The 16666-nt window shown below is 42.0% G+C and overlaps 1 protein-coding gene across 1 annotated transcript; it reads left to right on the top strand.

Moving 5' to 3' along the window:
• Nucleotides 1–15: 15 nt before the first annotated feature.
• SFRP4 (secreted frizzled-related protein 4) lies at nucleotides 16–9414 on the top strand (the record flags this gene model as incomplete). The annotated part of the gene is made up of 4 exons (XM_010157433.1): nucleotides 16–130; nucleotides 2715–2913; nucleotides 6608–6671; nucleotides 9226–9414. Coding segments are annotated over 4 exons (567 nt in total), but the record flags the coding sequence as incomplete, so codon positions are not given.
• Nucleotides 9415–16666: the final 7252 nt, after the last annotated feature.

A 16666-nucleotide genomic window follows, 5' to 3' on the forward strand; every position in this document is an offset into this window, starting at 1 on the left:
CAGCCAGGCGCGGGGGGACCCCCGCTGGCACCCCTCAACCGTCTCCCCTTCTCTTCCCTTGAAGACCGATGCAGGTGCAAAAAGACAAAGCCCACGCTGTCCACCTACCTGGCCAAGAACTACAGCTACAGTAAGTGGGGTGGGGGGAAACGCTTCGCTTTGCGGGTCCCACCCCACTCTGCGCCCGCTCCAGACCCCGTCCAGCGAGCGCGGCACGAGGACGCCGCTCCACCGCAGCCTTTCCCGACTGGGTTTTAGCCTTCCACGCGGGTTTTTGCCCAAGGGCACCTAGGTGTCCTCTCCCGAGACCCTCCGCTGGTGTGCGGCTCGCGCAGGCAGGAGCAGGCATTGGGCAGATGACGGTGTGTTTCTGGTAAAAATGGTGAAATGCCGGTAACGTGCGCAGGGATCGACAGGTCGCTCTGCCCAAATGGTGCTTGCTACTGTAAAGGCTCATAGAGTCTAAGTGCAATTAACGTCTAATGAGAGTGTGACCACGTGCTGCTTGGCCAGCCACTGTTTTCATCTCAACAGAGGCTTATCACCTAAATTAAGCTTCTAAATGTGAACGAAGCTGGAGCAAGGTAAAAAGTTACTACTTACAAACGCGCATGTTCTTTTACTTACTAGCCAGAGTTCCATCTGGTGCGGAATTGTCACAGATTTACTGAGTTCAGAGGCAATTTGCACCAGCCAGCCGAGGAGTTGGCTGATGGTTTTATGATATGTTGCATGACATATTGACAATGTAAGTGTTCATTCCTCTTCCCTCCTGGCTCTCCCCCTCTCTCTGGTTGTCTGATGCTGGGAGTCAGAAGGGTGTTGAGGCACTGGCACAGGTTGCCCAGAGAAGCTGTGGATGGTCCATCCCTGGAAGTCTTCAAGGCCAGGCTGGACAAGGCTTTGAGCAACCTGGTCTAGTGGAAGGTGTCCCTGCCCATGGCAGGGGGTTGGAACTGGGTGGTCTTTAAGCTCCCTTCCAACCCAAACCATCCTGTGAGTCTATGATTCTATGTTTAGATAAATACCAGATCAATGTCAATAGAAAACCCCTTTTACCTGTGAATAGTATCATGGTCTTTTGTACTCTGTGGGCTTTTTCTCGCATGAAAGTTGTTTCTTGAAGGGATGCATTCAATTCTTACGCAATAGGGTTATTATACCCAGTCAATTCCTATTTGTCTGATGTCAGAGTGTTTGTAGTTATTTGCTTCTTTGTTACTATACAGAAAAACATATCTAAACCCCAGTTTGGTGGGAATAATCGAGCTGCACTTAGGCAATTGTGCACTTTTTTTGTCATGGCATTTTCGTTAATTTATGTCATGTATTCTTTTTATATAAACCCTTAATCCATCTCAGTACGGCATAGTGATATGTTCAGGCTGGACAATGAACTTCCACGGTTGTCTGAAATATATGAAAAAGCAGTGATATAAAATTACTCTTCTGAAATGAAATGCAGGTGTCAGCAGCCACACAAAGTCTGATTGCAGTGACTTCAGTGGGAGTGTTGCTTGACTAAAAACTGCAGGTTGAGGTCCAAAATTTAATTCAATTGAATTTGTGAAATCAAGATTTTGATTTTGAGCAGTAGTTTTTTATTCGGTCTCCTCTGAAACAAATAGACCCATTCATATGGAAAATGAATTGAGAGACAAAGACAAGGTGGAATAAGTTGCAAATAAAATCAAAATTTTTTTGAAAACCTTTAAAATAATATTTACAGCCATACTGTATTTTTAGCTGGTCAAAATTTGGTTTCAATGAGACTTGAAAATCCGGGGCAGTGTTGCTGCAGGCTGCTCACCCTGTGGTACATACTCTGCTTGTGCTTCTTTTGCATAAGAATTTTAATAGTTTGATAATTGGACCCTTCCGTTTTTTTGACCTTTCCTAGAGAGAAAGTCCTTCGCGTAGAAAGGCTTCCTTTCTCTGATTTGGTACTTCTCACAAGAGAGAGCGGGTAAATGCTGGAGTGGTGGGTACTGCCAGGGTCTGTGGGTACAAAGGTAGCCAGGGATCATCCTCAGAACAATTTTCTCAGTTTCATCTTCTTGCAACCATGCAGCCATGCAGTTTTCCGCAATAAAAGGTAAAAAACAACTGTTTGTGCATTCAGAGTCAGAAGAACCCTTTTCAGAGTCTATTTCATGTAAGTATCTTACTGCTGATGCATAATCCAAAGGCAAAAGATAGAGTGGGTAAATCACAAAAACCCTAAGCCTCTTAGTTTTTGGCTACTTGTTTCAAACCTCCCCTTTTTTCGTATATTTAAGAGAAGATGTTAGTTCCTGGATGCAACCTACAGGGAAATGATTTGCTAACTGTCTGTGAGGTAAATTGCTCATTGCTTAATTGGAAATAGCCAGATGTGGCTACAGAATGGGTCCGATTTATGTAAAGGGTTGTACAAGTCTGAGTCAAAGGAGCTGTTTGTGTGTGCGATTCCAGGCGAGATTGCTTGGCCTGATCTGGCAAAGATTTAAGCACATATTTAATTTCACAGTTGTCAACAGTCCTACTGAAAACCAAATCGGGATCAGGCCTCTGTTATTCTAAGCCACTGTACATGCCCACACATGAAGAAGTAGTTCTAGTTTCACCGCTGAAACAACAGCTTTCAATTTAACGTGTTTTATTTAATTTTGAGATGTGTTTACATTTCTAGGGCTGTTTGTTGTTCTCACGCCTCTATTTTTTTCTAATTGCAGTCATTCATGCTAAAGTAAAAAGCGTAGAAAGAGGTAACTGCAACGAGATAACGACTGTGGTGGAAGTCAAAGACATACTCAAGTCTTCGACGCAAATTCCTCTGTCTCAAGTGCCTCTTCTTACAAATTCCTCCTGCCAGTGTCCACCTCTTCAGCCGAAGCAGGATGTTCTCATCATGTGCTATGAATGGCGCTCAAGGTGAGCCCTGGCGATGCGGTGGAGAGAAGCATTATAGCTAGCTGGGATGGATGGGAAGGAGGACCAGCAAAAATCCCTTCCTCATCAGGAGCATGTTTTGCTGATAGGATAACTCACACATACACCTTCGTGTTTCAATTACCTTTGCAATTAGTTTTTTCTAGTTGATCAGCCTCGTCTCTGAGCCACGATGCGGTGTTCTCAAAACCGGGCTCACACGTGGAGCGTAATCCTTGGTGGCATTAAGTGCTGACAGGCTTAATGCATCGTGCAGCAGTTCAGGCACCTCCAGCTGTTTGAGAGTGTTTTTCCAGGACCTCTTTCCGTAGGTATGAGATGCTTAGAATCATAGAATCATAGAATCACTAGGTTGGAAAAGACCTTAGAGATCATCCAGTCCAACCGTATCTGTCCGCCACTTAAACCATATCTCTCAGCACCTCATCCACCCGTCTCTTAAACACATCCAGGGATGGTGACTCCACCACCTCCCTGGGCAGCCTGCTCCAGTGTGTGATAACCCTTTCGGTGAAGACCTTCTTCCTTACGTCCAATCTAAACCTCCCCTGGCGCCGCGTGAGTCCATTCCCCCTCGTCCGATCATCTGGCATTAGGGAGAAGAGACCAACACCCACTTCTCCACAACCTCCTTTCAGGGAGCTGTAGGCAGTGATCAGGTCTCCTCTCAGCCTCCTCTTCTCCAGGCTAAACAAGCCCAGTTCCCTCAGTCGCTCCTCATCAGACATATTCTCCAGACCCTTCACCAGTTTTGTGGCCCTTCTCTGGACACGCTCCAGGACCTCAATGTCTTTCTTGTAGTGAGGGGCCCAAAACTGAACACAGTACTCGAGGTGCGGCCTCACCAGTGCCGAGTACAGGGGGAGAATCACATCCCTGGACCTGCTGGCCACGCTGTTTTTGATACAAGAGAACAAAGCAGCTTCGTATGCTACAAACTCAACGGTGGCTGTAGATGGTGTTCCATGTCAGCAGGACCAGGGAGAAGGCATAGTTCTGCCTCACTGACCTCAGGGGAGGGGGCAGGAGATGGTGTACATCTCCTGCCTGCAGAGCAGCTGGAAGCAGAGCCAGGCTTTCTCCGCTGGCCTCTCCGTACTTCAGTGCCATCAGTGGGATGTTTCTGATCCCACAGCTGTACTGGGACCGGCCAAAGCTGCAGCCATTGGCGCTTTGGCTCCCGGATGGCGGGTGAAAAGTAAATACTCTCAGAGCACCTTGCCAGTCTTGCTGTGTGATTAAAAGACAAAACAAAACTAACTTTACCAGACCTTTCATCTGGCAGTCAGCCTAGCCCCAGGCGTGGAAGGAAATCCAGCATGCTGGTCTGGAGGGAAGGGAGTGATGAATCACAGCTCCCTTTTCTCTCCGAGTCCTTGAGGCAGAAGGGGACATCCCACTCCCCCCCGTTAGCACACGGGGTGTACCAGCAGCCGCCGATGCCAACAGAAGAGGTTGTGGTGTGGTAGGTACGCGTGGCTCTGTGCTGTGGGGCAGGGAGGCTGCTCGTACATTGTGCAGGCTGGTTCTGCGTGCAGCCGTGTGACTGCTGATTGAACATGGGCGCTTGTGAGGGGACATCTACGTGCAGAACTTGGTGCGGAACATCGCCACGTTTTCAATGAGTTTTATGTTGATATTTTAAGTGTGTTCTGTAGGTGTTTCTAAAAGTTGCCGTCTGATACCTTATTGCCTTAACTCTCTTTAGTGAGCTAACAGGCACATTATTTTACTGTTCCACAGCACATTGCCTCTCCAGGTCTGGAAGTATTTCACAAAGATTAATTTAGAGCCCTCTAGTCACGTTAACCATTTTAGGGATACACGCTCTGAGCCATGCAGAAGGACCACGACCAAGATTGCCAACGAGGAGCTCTGAGCTGCAGAGCTTTGTTGGAGAGGACCCTCTGGAGGCTGCCAGGGAGAGGAGATTTCACAAGTGAAAGATTGCAATCTGCTTCTCCATTACTATGGAAAAACACACCATTCACTAAATATTTTGTGATGGTTTTTAAAGGTCACTGAGGTTTTTAATTTCATATAGTGTACTAAAAGGGATTTGAAAAAGAAACATAGACTATTATATGTGTTTCCTGTTGAACTCAGTGGCACGCAAACAGAAGGTTTTGAGTTACAGTAGCTTTTTAAAATGCCAGAAGCAAAATGAGTGGAAGCTGTATCTCTGCTGAAGTCAGTGGCAAAACACCCGCTGCTTGTCAACAGGGCTAGGGTCTCACTCAATAATTTGACCTGAACAGAAGCTGTATCAGATGCATACCGTGTTTTGGTTTCATTCATTGTCATGTGGCCTTAATGCCAATCCTATATGCTAATTCTCTAATCTCTCCTCGGAAAGAAAAGGAGATGTATGTCATGTTGGTCTTGATTCTGCAGGGCTTGCACTCACTCTGGTACTTTCATGTTTGGGCAGCGTAGATGCATGGTGGCTGACATCTGCGAGTGGCAGCATGTTGTAGGCTTTTTGAACTGGCATGAGCACCAATGCTGTTTGTGGAAACTGGGCAGTCAGGCCCTGCCGCGCCGTGTAAACTTCACCTGCCAGTGAGGTGCTGTATGAAATGATGCGCATTTATAACGGTATTTTCATGTCTTCAGACAACACTGATGTTTAAGTAAAGCCTTCCAGAATTAGGGAAATGATATTAGGGCATATTAAGGCCCAGTATCTAAAAAAAAAAAAAAAAAGACTAAAAGTAAAAATAGTTAAATAGTTAGCAGTAGAGGAGATACAGACATTCCAGCATCCCTGTGTTATAAAATAGCTGTTTCTAGGGTGGGACTTAGAAGGTGTGACATCAGACTGTTTTAGAATAAACTATTTTAGAAGCTGCTTAAGGCATATACATTAAATAGTTATACTCTTGTTCATTTCATAACACCTAGACTGAGTATTTTCATGCAGGAGCCAGACAGATTTCATTGGTACGTAAATATCACTGCCCATACAAATTATCAATGTACTTTCAAGAACTCACTAAGTAGTTACATGTAGCAAGTACAGAATAATGTCCTAATGTATTTATATGTAGCAATGAAGACAATAGTAAGTGGTCAAATAACATGTTAACCATTCATCAGCTGAGGTTTATTAACTGATGCATGTAAAACCTAGCTTCTTTTCCAATTCAAAGGCAAAATACATTAATTTAAACTGCTCTTCTACACACACAACACACATGCACAAACACAAACGTATAGTGGACATAAGAAAAAATGTAGGTGATAAAGATATTTAAACATTTTCATGGGATGTTACCCAACCCATCGCTTTCTGTTTACAGTGATCAAGACAGTACGGTTTTCGTCTGCAGGGTAGCTGCAGGTGAGAACAAAGGGGTCTGAATGTTTTTTCAATACTGGACCATGTGCTGCAGTTATGGCTGTAAAACTTGATTTCTTTTGAAAACACTTTTCTGTTTTTACAGAGTTTAAAATAGAAGTTCAGAAGGATCTGTGTAAGCATTTATAAATCCATTAGAAAGCATTTGGGGATGGAGAAAAATATTTATCTGCCTATTGTCCCACACACAAAAACTGTCAGTACCACTACCTGCTAGTTCATTTCAACCTCAGTCTGTGTTAAATCATCTGGAGTGACATCTCAGGAATCAGAATCAGAAATATCTATAACTCGTATGTGCTTCTTAATTTTCAGGTTGATGCTTCTTGATGGATGTCTAGTTGAAAAATGGAAGGATCAACTAAACAAGAGATTTAAGGTAAATACCACCAAAGAAAAGAATGCTAGTGTTCTTGATTAAAAGTTCAACACCTTTGTTCTACTTCATCGAATAACTTGCTTGACTTTCAGATATCCATAAACCTTTTGGGTATTATTATTTTCACTTCAACATTTTCATACCTCATAATTACATGTAAGTATAAGTGAAAATTTAAACTTTTTAGTCCATTTCACTGCAGTGGATAAATGGCCTTTGCTGTATTAAAGATTGCAGGCTGGAGACACAGGCTTCTCACCAGTTGCTTCCCAATAAAGACCCACTGGAAGTATTGGGCATCCCCTCACTGGTTTCAGGGAACATTGGAAATCATAGAATCATAGAATCACAGACTGGTTTGGGTTGGAAGGGACCTAAAAGATCATTTAGTTCCAACCCCCCTGCCATGGGCAGGGACACCTTCCACTAGACCAGGTTGCTCAGAGCCACATCCAGCCTGGCCTTGAAGACATCCAGGGATGGGGCATCCACAACATCTCTGGGCAACCTGGGCCAGTGCCTCACCACCCTCTCTGGGAAGAATTTCTTCCTGATATCCAATCTAAACCTCCCTGATTTCAATTTATACCCATTATCCCTTGTCCTATCACTACAGGCCCTTGTAAAAAGTCCTCTCCCAGTACCCTTGTAGGCCCCCTTCCGATACTGGAAAGCTGCAATGAGGTCTCCTCGGAGCCTCCTCTTCTCCAGGCTGAACAAGCCCAGTTCTCGCAGCCTTTCGTCATAAAAGTCTATAGAACAGAGACCTGGGAGGCAGGAGCAGCAGATGCCTTTTTGGGGCTTCAGGATACCGCTTGCTGTCACTCCCTGCTTGTAAACTCCTCTTTATAATGAAAAGGGTGGATCAAGACAATGACTGGCTATTCCTCACACTTTTAGACATGGAAGAAAGTTATTTCTGGAATTCAGAAAAGGTTTCAGACAATTAAGGACATACATGTATATTTATTTTAATTATGAGCTAATTGGCAGTTGATAGGAGGAAAAAAGATGCGTGTATCCATCAATAGAAGCTTTTGGATTACAGACCATCTTCTTGCAGGAAATTGTATTTGATTCTGTTATCATTCCCTTTTCTCCTCACTCATGTAAAACCTATGTGTGAAACAGAAAACATGCTTTAAGTCTTTAAAAGAAATTCTATTCTAGATGATACCATGTGGGATTTGGGAGAATACTGACGTATGACTCGGACTCTTGAAATCCCTTAGCTGTCAACTTAATGGCCTGTTACTGGCACGCGGTGTGTTTGAGTGGCCTCCTCACACTATTTTGATGTTTCTAATTGTGTCCTGAAACCTATTTGGACATTCATTTCCAGACCGTCAAATAGATGCATGACTCCCAAACAAAAAAATTCTCCAACCATGGGCCATTCCCTCTTATACTAATAGTTTCATAAGTTAAATCCTCATTTAAACATGTTTGAGCATGACACGCCTAAATGCCTGCTGATAGTTTTTCTTTTATGAAGAGGCGTATCATGACCCTGGCTACACAAAGATAACCAGTATGGAGCTAGGTATCACAGGGGCTTCATTTTAATGCCCATCATTCACCTCTGAAGACTCATGCCAACTTTTATCTTGAGTTACCACCTAAAATGAATGTTTTGAGCTGTCTGTGGACCACAGAAGACAGCTGTTAACATAACCACTACATGGCTGGTCTCTTCTCTAACCGGGACAAGAACCTGAGTTGCAACAGGATCAGTGCAGAGACACTCAATAGGAAAGCTGGAGAGCACTTCTCTTGCTTTGTTTACTGTGCAAATCCCCTGCATTTGGGAGGTTCAGAAGAGAAAATTTATTAATGGGGAAGAGAGGTGAAACTCTTTCTAGGTCCTACTATCTACCTTGCTTTCCTTAAATAAGTGTTTCTGTTCCTACAGGTGAAACACTGCAGTTTCTGCTGCAGAGTTGTGGATCTCTCCATATTTTGGACCACCTAACCACTTAACCTCACTGTAAAAGCCTGTTTTCTAACCACTGCACTTTTGGGTTTGGAAGTCTGACAGCTATTCTCTTTGGTGGGCTCTTTGAAATAACTGCTTTTGAAAACATCTGAGGGATGCTGCTGAATAAAGCTGCAGGTGCCTTAGTCACAACCATCCCATTGCAACTCCGAACACTGTCATTTCAGTGGTCATCTCTGTTGTCTGTCTGTAACATAAGCAATTTCATTCCCAGTCCTCTCTACCCCAGTGAAAAGCAGAACCAGAAAGTAAATACCACCTTATCTGTGGTATCTGTGTGTTTAAATGTGTATTATGAAAGGATAGTCTGCTTTCTGTAGACTTACCTGAGGAAAAGTCAAGTAGCACATGCAGTAAGACAGCAAAGAAAGTGTTTGCAAGGGAGTCTCTCTGTGTGGACCCTGTCTTTTTGTGATGGCATGCTGCCAGCACCCTTGTATTTCTGAAAAGGCATGAGATGTGCCTCAACAGTCCTGCAAGACAGAGCACAAAGCTGTTAAAAGTGGCACTGGTGTCAGTGGTTCAGGATAAACTGAGCTTCTGTTTTCTTTTCCACAGAGGTGGGAACAGAGACTGCAAGAACAAAAGCTGCGAACGGCCCGCAGTAAGAACCAGAATGCAGGACGTAGTGGTCGGAGTGGAGCCCCAAAAACATCAGCCAGGAACACCAACCCGCTGGTCAGCAGCCCCAAAAAGGCCATGAAAATAAGAAATGGCCAGAAAGAAATCAACCCTAAAAAAGCATGAGCGTGAAATTTCCAAACGGAAAGACTTTTCCTGCACAATGAGGGTCGCGATCTGTCTTGGTCGGCACGTTTCATTAATTCAGAACTCGTCGACTTAAAAACTCACGGCAGTTTCTACATAGACATTTTTGCTGCACTTTACTTTTAAAAGGTTTGCTTTTCCTTTCAAGCCACTGCGAGCCATAGAGGGTAGGTTTGCACTAATATGTGGTAGGCATATTCAACCTGACTGAGCTGTATCTTAGGGCTCCCGTTTGTAATTCTAGATAAACCTAGCTTTGGCTGCCAGAGGTTTGTCTCCTTGTGCTGGATGCCTGCCCTGCTTCCCTCCCAAAAGTTGGAGAGCTGCATGGGGCATCTCTTCTTTCCTCAGAGAGTGCACCGGTTTGGTAGCTGGCAATTTAATCTGTGAGTTAGTCTGTGAGTTAGCGTGGGGAGCTGAGACCCATGGCAGCTGAGGAGCAGCAGAGGGATGGGAACCTCTGGCAGACATCTGGGGCAGCAACCACTGCAGCTGCTGAATCTATCTGCTCTTTGGAATCACAGCCCTTGTTCAGAGTATTCAGAAGCATAGTTTACCATAAGCATCTGGGTATGCATTATGTGATTATTTTTATGTGTGTGCCAGAAATATGCTTACAATGTTAGTACTTGATCATGTGGGTTTGTGTAGCAAAAATGCATTGAAAGCAGACATTTAATTTTTTATTGTACTTCAGGCTGGCTTCTGTTGTTATAATTTCAAATATATTTAAGCAACTAATTGAAAAATCAGTATTTTTTAAAAGGACAGATTAAAGTGAAACGGATCTGTAGAATTCTTAAAAATAACACTTACGTTTGCTGTAAAATAGCTTTGTTATGAAAACTGGAATAGAAGCATTATTCTAAACATTACCAACAGCTACTGTACAGTATTAAAGAGAAGATAGGGCTTCATGTGGCTCAGTGTTCCTTTGGCTAATTTTTTATCATTTGAGACCATATTTCTAAATCTTTCTCTGATACAAACAAACAAATAAACGAACAAATAAATCTGGCTTGTCCCTATTCCTGAACTTCACAAAACATCTGGCTAATTGAAGTTTTGCTGATCAGAAGGTAGCATTTACCCTGCAAAGAATCACAGGCAAAGCAGATGATTTTATTTATGTACTAAGTTTTACTGACGTTTGCCATGAGAGGTATTAAAATAGCAAAATGGGTATAAATTGAATTGGCATAACTTCCAGATGGTACTTTTCCTATTTCTGCCCAAATTCTACCTGGATAAGGCAGTGTGGCTAGCACACTCTGATTTCTGTTTACATCTAAGAAGATGACCTGCATTAACATTGTAAGAGCTCATGATAGCCGTCTTAAAGACCTTGAAGAATTCCTGCAGCAAAACTGATGCCTAGACTTGGCAATTCTGATTGCAATAAGACAAAATGAGCATTTCTAAAACAGGGACAGTCTATGTCAGGATAAGAAGAGCTGTGCTTAGGTTAACATAAAGAGTTACAACTGGTCAGATCAGCATACTGATCAACGTTATTACAAGAATTCCAATGAAATTTAAGGCAGAATATGCTGGAGTGGTTTTGGTAGCAACAGTAATATACTTGGTAACATGCTGACACAAGCTGAAGACATGGATACCAAGTGAGAATGATTAAAACAAAGAGACAGAGGTGTTACAGGAAAATCAAATAATAGCATATAGGGTAGTTGAGGAAGAAAAAACAAAAAAACACAACCAACCCTACGTGATCACTGGTTGAGTTTTGGGCAGTTGGTTAAAATATGCAAAGGTCAGCATTTGAATGTCGCTGCTCCTGCTAATTCTGGGCATATGCAGAACTTCCTCTCCTTGGAACATCTGCAGAATTAGATCCAAAATTCAATCCAGTTGCCAGGAATGCTGAGCACAGGTTGCATCTATTGCCTTTAGTGGGAATTATGTGCCTTTCTCATGTCTAAAAACCCAAACCACAAACTTAGGTGCCTACAGGTGAAATCATAATATTGTACTATGAAATGGAAAAACTGAAATTGAAATGAAAGGAGGCAAAATTTCACTGCAGATGACTAAGTTACATGAGTTTGAAAATGCTGACTTAAGTAAGCATGATCGAAAAGATCAATATGATTGGAAAGCTTCTCAAATGGTTTTGTCTGCGGTGTAGCAGGAGTCCTTAAGCTTTGATTACCTATTCATCTCAATTTAAAGTACCCCAAAAAATACATATGAGTTTAGCAATTAAAAATTAATGACAATCCTATCAATTTGATGTTGAAATAACAAATACCAAAGTTGTTATATTTCACTTTATCAAGTTTTATTGTGAACATCATGAAGTGTGGTATTTGAGGAATGAAGCCTTTGGAACAGATAGCTAAATCTTCATAGCAAAATTACATATTATTTTACAGCTGTTAAAATCAAACTTTTTTCTTTTTGTGACATCAGATTAAAATATGTAAAAATTACTTTCTACAGAGAATTGTTATCATTCCTTCTTTAAGTTACCATCATTGGACTGAGGATTCCAGTATGTTGGAATAAACTTTGATGCACCAAGCCCAGTGTTTCCAAACTCCTTGACATTTTTGTGTATGTTTAATGCTGACTAACTTTCATTCTGATATGGTAGAAATACGGAAGGAAAGGCAAAGCAACAAAAGGCAGGGGATACCATAATACAGAGAACAGATGTGCAGATGGGGGGAATGAATTGGCAAGGTTTCTCTTACTGTTCCCTTTTGTTTGCCCAATTCCATGTCTTTCTACTTTTTAAGTGGCCATGGGTCAACCCAGTTCAACACTAATGTAACTCACTCCATGTTGAAAATCCCTTACAGTTATTAACTCACTGCAACATCAAATTCTGGCTCAATGCAGACCCTGAACACCCCCGCCCTCCATCCCGCTGCCCGTCCCCTGCAAAGGCGTGAAACAAATGTTGGAGCAGCAAAGGCTCTTCCAGCCAGCAAATGCACCCTCCTGCGTCCCCACCTGCCCCACTCTCCACTTCTGCTCCCCAGCACGTGGCAAATTGTCATAGTCACCTCTCCTTGTGCACATCCATGGCCAGGTGTAGTCAATGCCATGCTGCTGCATTCCAGTCATGAAACCTCAGTTTAGCAAAATGGGCAAATAGTCTGTTAATGGATGAAGGTAATTACTGTACCTATTTACAGTTGAAAAAATTAACAGGCCAAAACTTGAAGTGTCAAATGTTTTTTTTACTCAGTGTTACAGCTGAGGGGCTTGGCATTTTTTTCATGTAAAATTAAAATTGCCTGGAACACCAAACAGAGGTTTCTGGTGTGTTTCTTACTACTTCCCACACAGACGTACCCGGTTTAGTAAGAAGTGCCACTGAATATTTTCACTGAATGTTCTAACCTCAATTCCAAAAGAATGAAACCTGAAAAATATTTACTCTAATTGTGAATAATTGGCACCGTTTTAGAAGCTCACTGTAAATGCAAATCAGAACTCTTATGAACCACGTTTTAAAAACCATCATAAACCCCCCTCCAACAGGACCTGAATGACCCGGTCACTTTAATTCAACTCTGTGTTACAGCTTTGCTACTTTTGTCCAGTCGCTGCAGATAATGGAGAAACACTTCCTGTGCAAATAAAAAGAAGGTATTCCAGTCCAAAATACTCAAACAGCTCTTAAATTATTTTAACCTAGATTCCAAATGAATGAAACCTGAAAAAATATTTACCCCAATTATCCACAACCAACACACACTTTTTGGCTGTGCTTAGTAGTTTGAATGTAAATGCACGTTTGAAAATGTTTCCTCAACCAGATTTTTCTGGTAAACCACATCAGCTCCGATTAATTTTGTAAATAGATATAAATCCATCAATATGGGTCAACAAAGATTCAAAATTGGGTTTCCATTTATGGCAAAAAACAATAACTGACAAAGACCTACAAATAAGTATTTAATTTTTATAGGGGTACATTACTTCTAATTAGACCTAGTCAAGGCTCTACATTTAATTTCAACTGCTGATACTAGATTTCTTGTAACACCTCTGAAATCAAACACCAGCCTTATTGGAAGGTGAAACAGGTTTTCAGACTTGCTTCTTGGGGATGGCAGTAGATTCAGGGTTTTCCAGGTAATTTATTAATATCAGACTACCTCCTGGGTTTGCTGCCAAAAGGCTCGTGGATAAACTGGTATGGCAATAAGCATAAAGGAAAGCATCTGGAAGGGAGGACACGCTCCTTTTCTCTCGATGAGAATACTAAGGTCAACACCTTAAATACGTTAGATGGTTGTTGTTACGGATACAAGGCTAATGGATGCATGAGAGTGACCAAGAGATGCTCCACAAAGACCAATACCCTAAGTATTTTCATTCCTTCTGGTTACAGTGTGATGAAAACTTTAGTTTGTAGATACTCAGAGCACATCAGCATTTACCTTCTGAACAGGGTAATCGGAAAGCTAACCGTTTGCTCATAAAGAACGGCGGGTAAAGTAAGCAGGCAGTCGCGAGGTCTGACCTGGCAGTGTAGCTCATTCAGCAGTCAGAGCAAAGGAAAAACAGTGCAGCAGTACACAACCGCAAGCTGATTGACTCCATCTTCTTGGCAGGGATAAAGGTTTTTTCCCCACTTCTCTTATTTCATTATGCAGTAATTCGGTACAAATGCTCACTACAATAAGACATACTAATTCTTCTTAAACAGTATTTTGAGATTTAGAACCAGCTTGTTTATAATTCTAAACTGAAACAGATTTTTAATATAGTCTTAGTGTCAGATTATGATTTCATTAAAGTTCCTAAACAAAGAAATATGTGGTCTGTTGTACAAATAAACATGTCCTGTGGTTCCATTTCTCTGCTGCTGGGACAAAAATCAGAAGAATAATTATGTTATCTTTTGTTAGTGCTGGAAGAATTTTCATCACATCTCTGCACCACCTAATTCTACACTGAACCACGAGATATTTTCTAAATAAACGGTTGTAAAGGTCACATTCTCTTTTGGTCTGGCATTTAGATATGAGATAAAAGGACAGAGTCAGACTTTCTGTAAGATCTGAAGGCAGAGGAGCTGTGTAAATTTAATTGCAAGATGATTTTCATCTGTGAGACTCAATAGAGTTTATATTGGAAGACATTCCTCCTGATTCTGTAAATGCAAATGTTTGCCCATCCCATCAAAAATGCTCAATCTCTTAAACATTACATCCATGTCTATGTCACAGTAAGATAAAATTCAAAGAGTGATGGCAGTCTAAATTATGTGTACAGTACCTCTTCAGTTAAACTTTTAAGGAGACACAATAATCTGTCAAAATATTGTCAATATTTCAATTGGCGTGCTTTTGAATACATGTTATTTTGATAATTCTACAAAAGTCTGTAACTCAACTCCAATACACAACCTTCATGAATCTGAATCTATCCGTCAGCTGACTGAAACAGTTATTTTTATTCTTTTGAAATTTATCTCTTAAATTCCTCCTTTTCAAAGCTGCTAAAAGACATTAAGATCAAGAACGTATTTAGGACAAGCAAATAAGCATTAATAAATTAAATGTTCCCACATTTCAATTTGGGTTTGCATACTTAGCAAGGGGAAGAAAAACTGTCATAGATCTTTGTATAATATTTCAGTGTAATCTACTGAATCATTTAACTAAGCACTTATGATCCCTCAAGCAGGGTCCTAAGTGGCAGACATGAATATATGAACCCAAACAAACGCAGTCCTTCAACAGCTAACAGTTAAACCAAACAGAAAAAAAAAATTGTATTGCTTGAGTGTGATGTAAAGGAGGATGAAGAATGATAGTTAAACAAGCAGTAACTCAGTATATAAAATCATATTGCACTTAACCAGGCAGAGTTCAGGTACCCCTACAGCTAACTGAATTTTCTAAGACTGGTGCAGTGAAGAATCCACAGTATTCAAACCCTGTGTGTGATATCTTTCCAACATTGACTGTTCGGTTGTGAACTTCCATTGGAAGATTAATTAACTCTTCAGACATAAACATATTTTGCTGTTTAAGCATTTCTGGTTCTATCAAAAAGTAATCCCACCTAAAACTTCAACACTGTATTTGCCCCATTGGTAGAGAAGCCATTAACTCTAGCAAGGATCTAGGGAAATGAACTGAAATGAAGTATCAGAAATTGCCCTACTCTGATCTTATCTGAGACTTTTCAAGGGCCTTGTCCTCCAAGCTCAGGAGCAATGCATCCCAATGAAGAGGGAGTCGGGTAAAAATGCCAGGAGGCCTGCGTGGATGAACAAGCAGCTCCTGGACAAACTGAGGCACAAAAAGGAAGCCTACAGTGGGTGGAAAAAGGACAGATATCCTGGGAGGATTACAGAGAAGTTGTCCAAAAAGTCAGGGATGAGGTTAGGAAAGCTAAGGCACTGACAGAATTAAACCTGGCCAGGGACGTCAAAGGCAACAAGAAGGGCTTCTGTAGGTACATAGGGGATAAAAGAAAGATCAGGGAAAATGTGGGCCCTCCATGGAAGAAAATGGGAAAGCTGATTTCCCAGGATATGGAGAAGGCTGAGGTTCTCAGTGACTTTTTTTGCCTTGGTCCTCACTGGGAAGGGCGTGAGCCATACTCCCTGGGTCATGGAAGGCAAGGAGAGGAACTGGGAGAATGGATAGCCGCACATGGTCAGTGAGGATCAGGTTCAGGAACACCTGAGGAACCTGAAGGTGCACAGGTCCATGGGACCTGATGAAATAGATCTGCAAGTCTTGAAAGAACTATTGGATGAGGTTGTGAAACCTCTATCCATCGTATTTGAGAAGTTGTGACTGTCTGGTGAAGTTCCCATTGACTGGAAAAGAGGAAACATTACTCCCATCTTTAAAAAGGGAATAAAGGAAGATCTGGGGAGCTACAGGCCAGTCAGCCTCACCTCTGTGCCTGGCAAGATCATGGAGCAGATCCTCCTGGAAACCATGCTGAGGCACATGGAGAATGAGGAGGTGATTGGTGACAGCCAACATGGCTTCACCAAGGGCAGATTGTGCCTGACGAATATGGTGGCCTTCTATGATGGGGTCACGACCTTGGTGGATAAAGGATGGGTAACCGATGTCATCTACCTGGACTTGTGCAAAGTGTTTGACACCATCCCACACAACATCCTTGTCTTTAAATCAGAGAGTCATGGATTTGACAGATGGACCACTCAGTGGATAAACACTGGCTTGATGGATGCACTCTGAGAGTTGTGGTCAACAGCTCAACG

Source organism: Eurypyga helias, unplaced genomic scaffold (genome assembly GCF_000690775.1).
Source record: "Eurypyga helias isolate BGI_N326 unplaced genomic scaffold, ASM69077v1 scaffold7068, whole genome shotgun sequence".
Classification (NCBI taxonomy): domain Eukaryota; kingdom Metazoa; phylum Chordata; class Aves; order Eurypygiformes; family Eurypygidae; genus Eurypyga; species Eurypyga helias.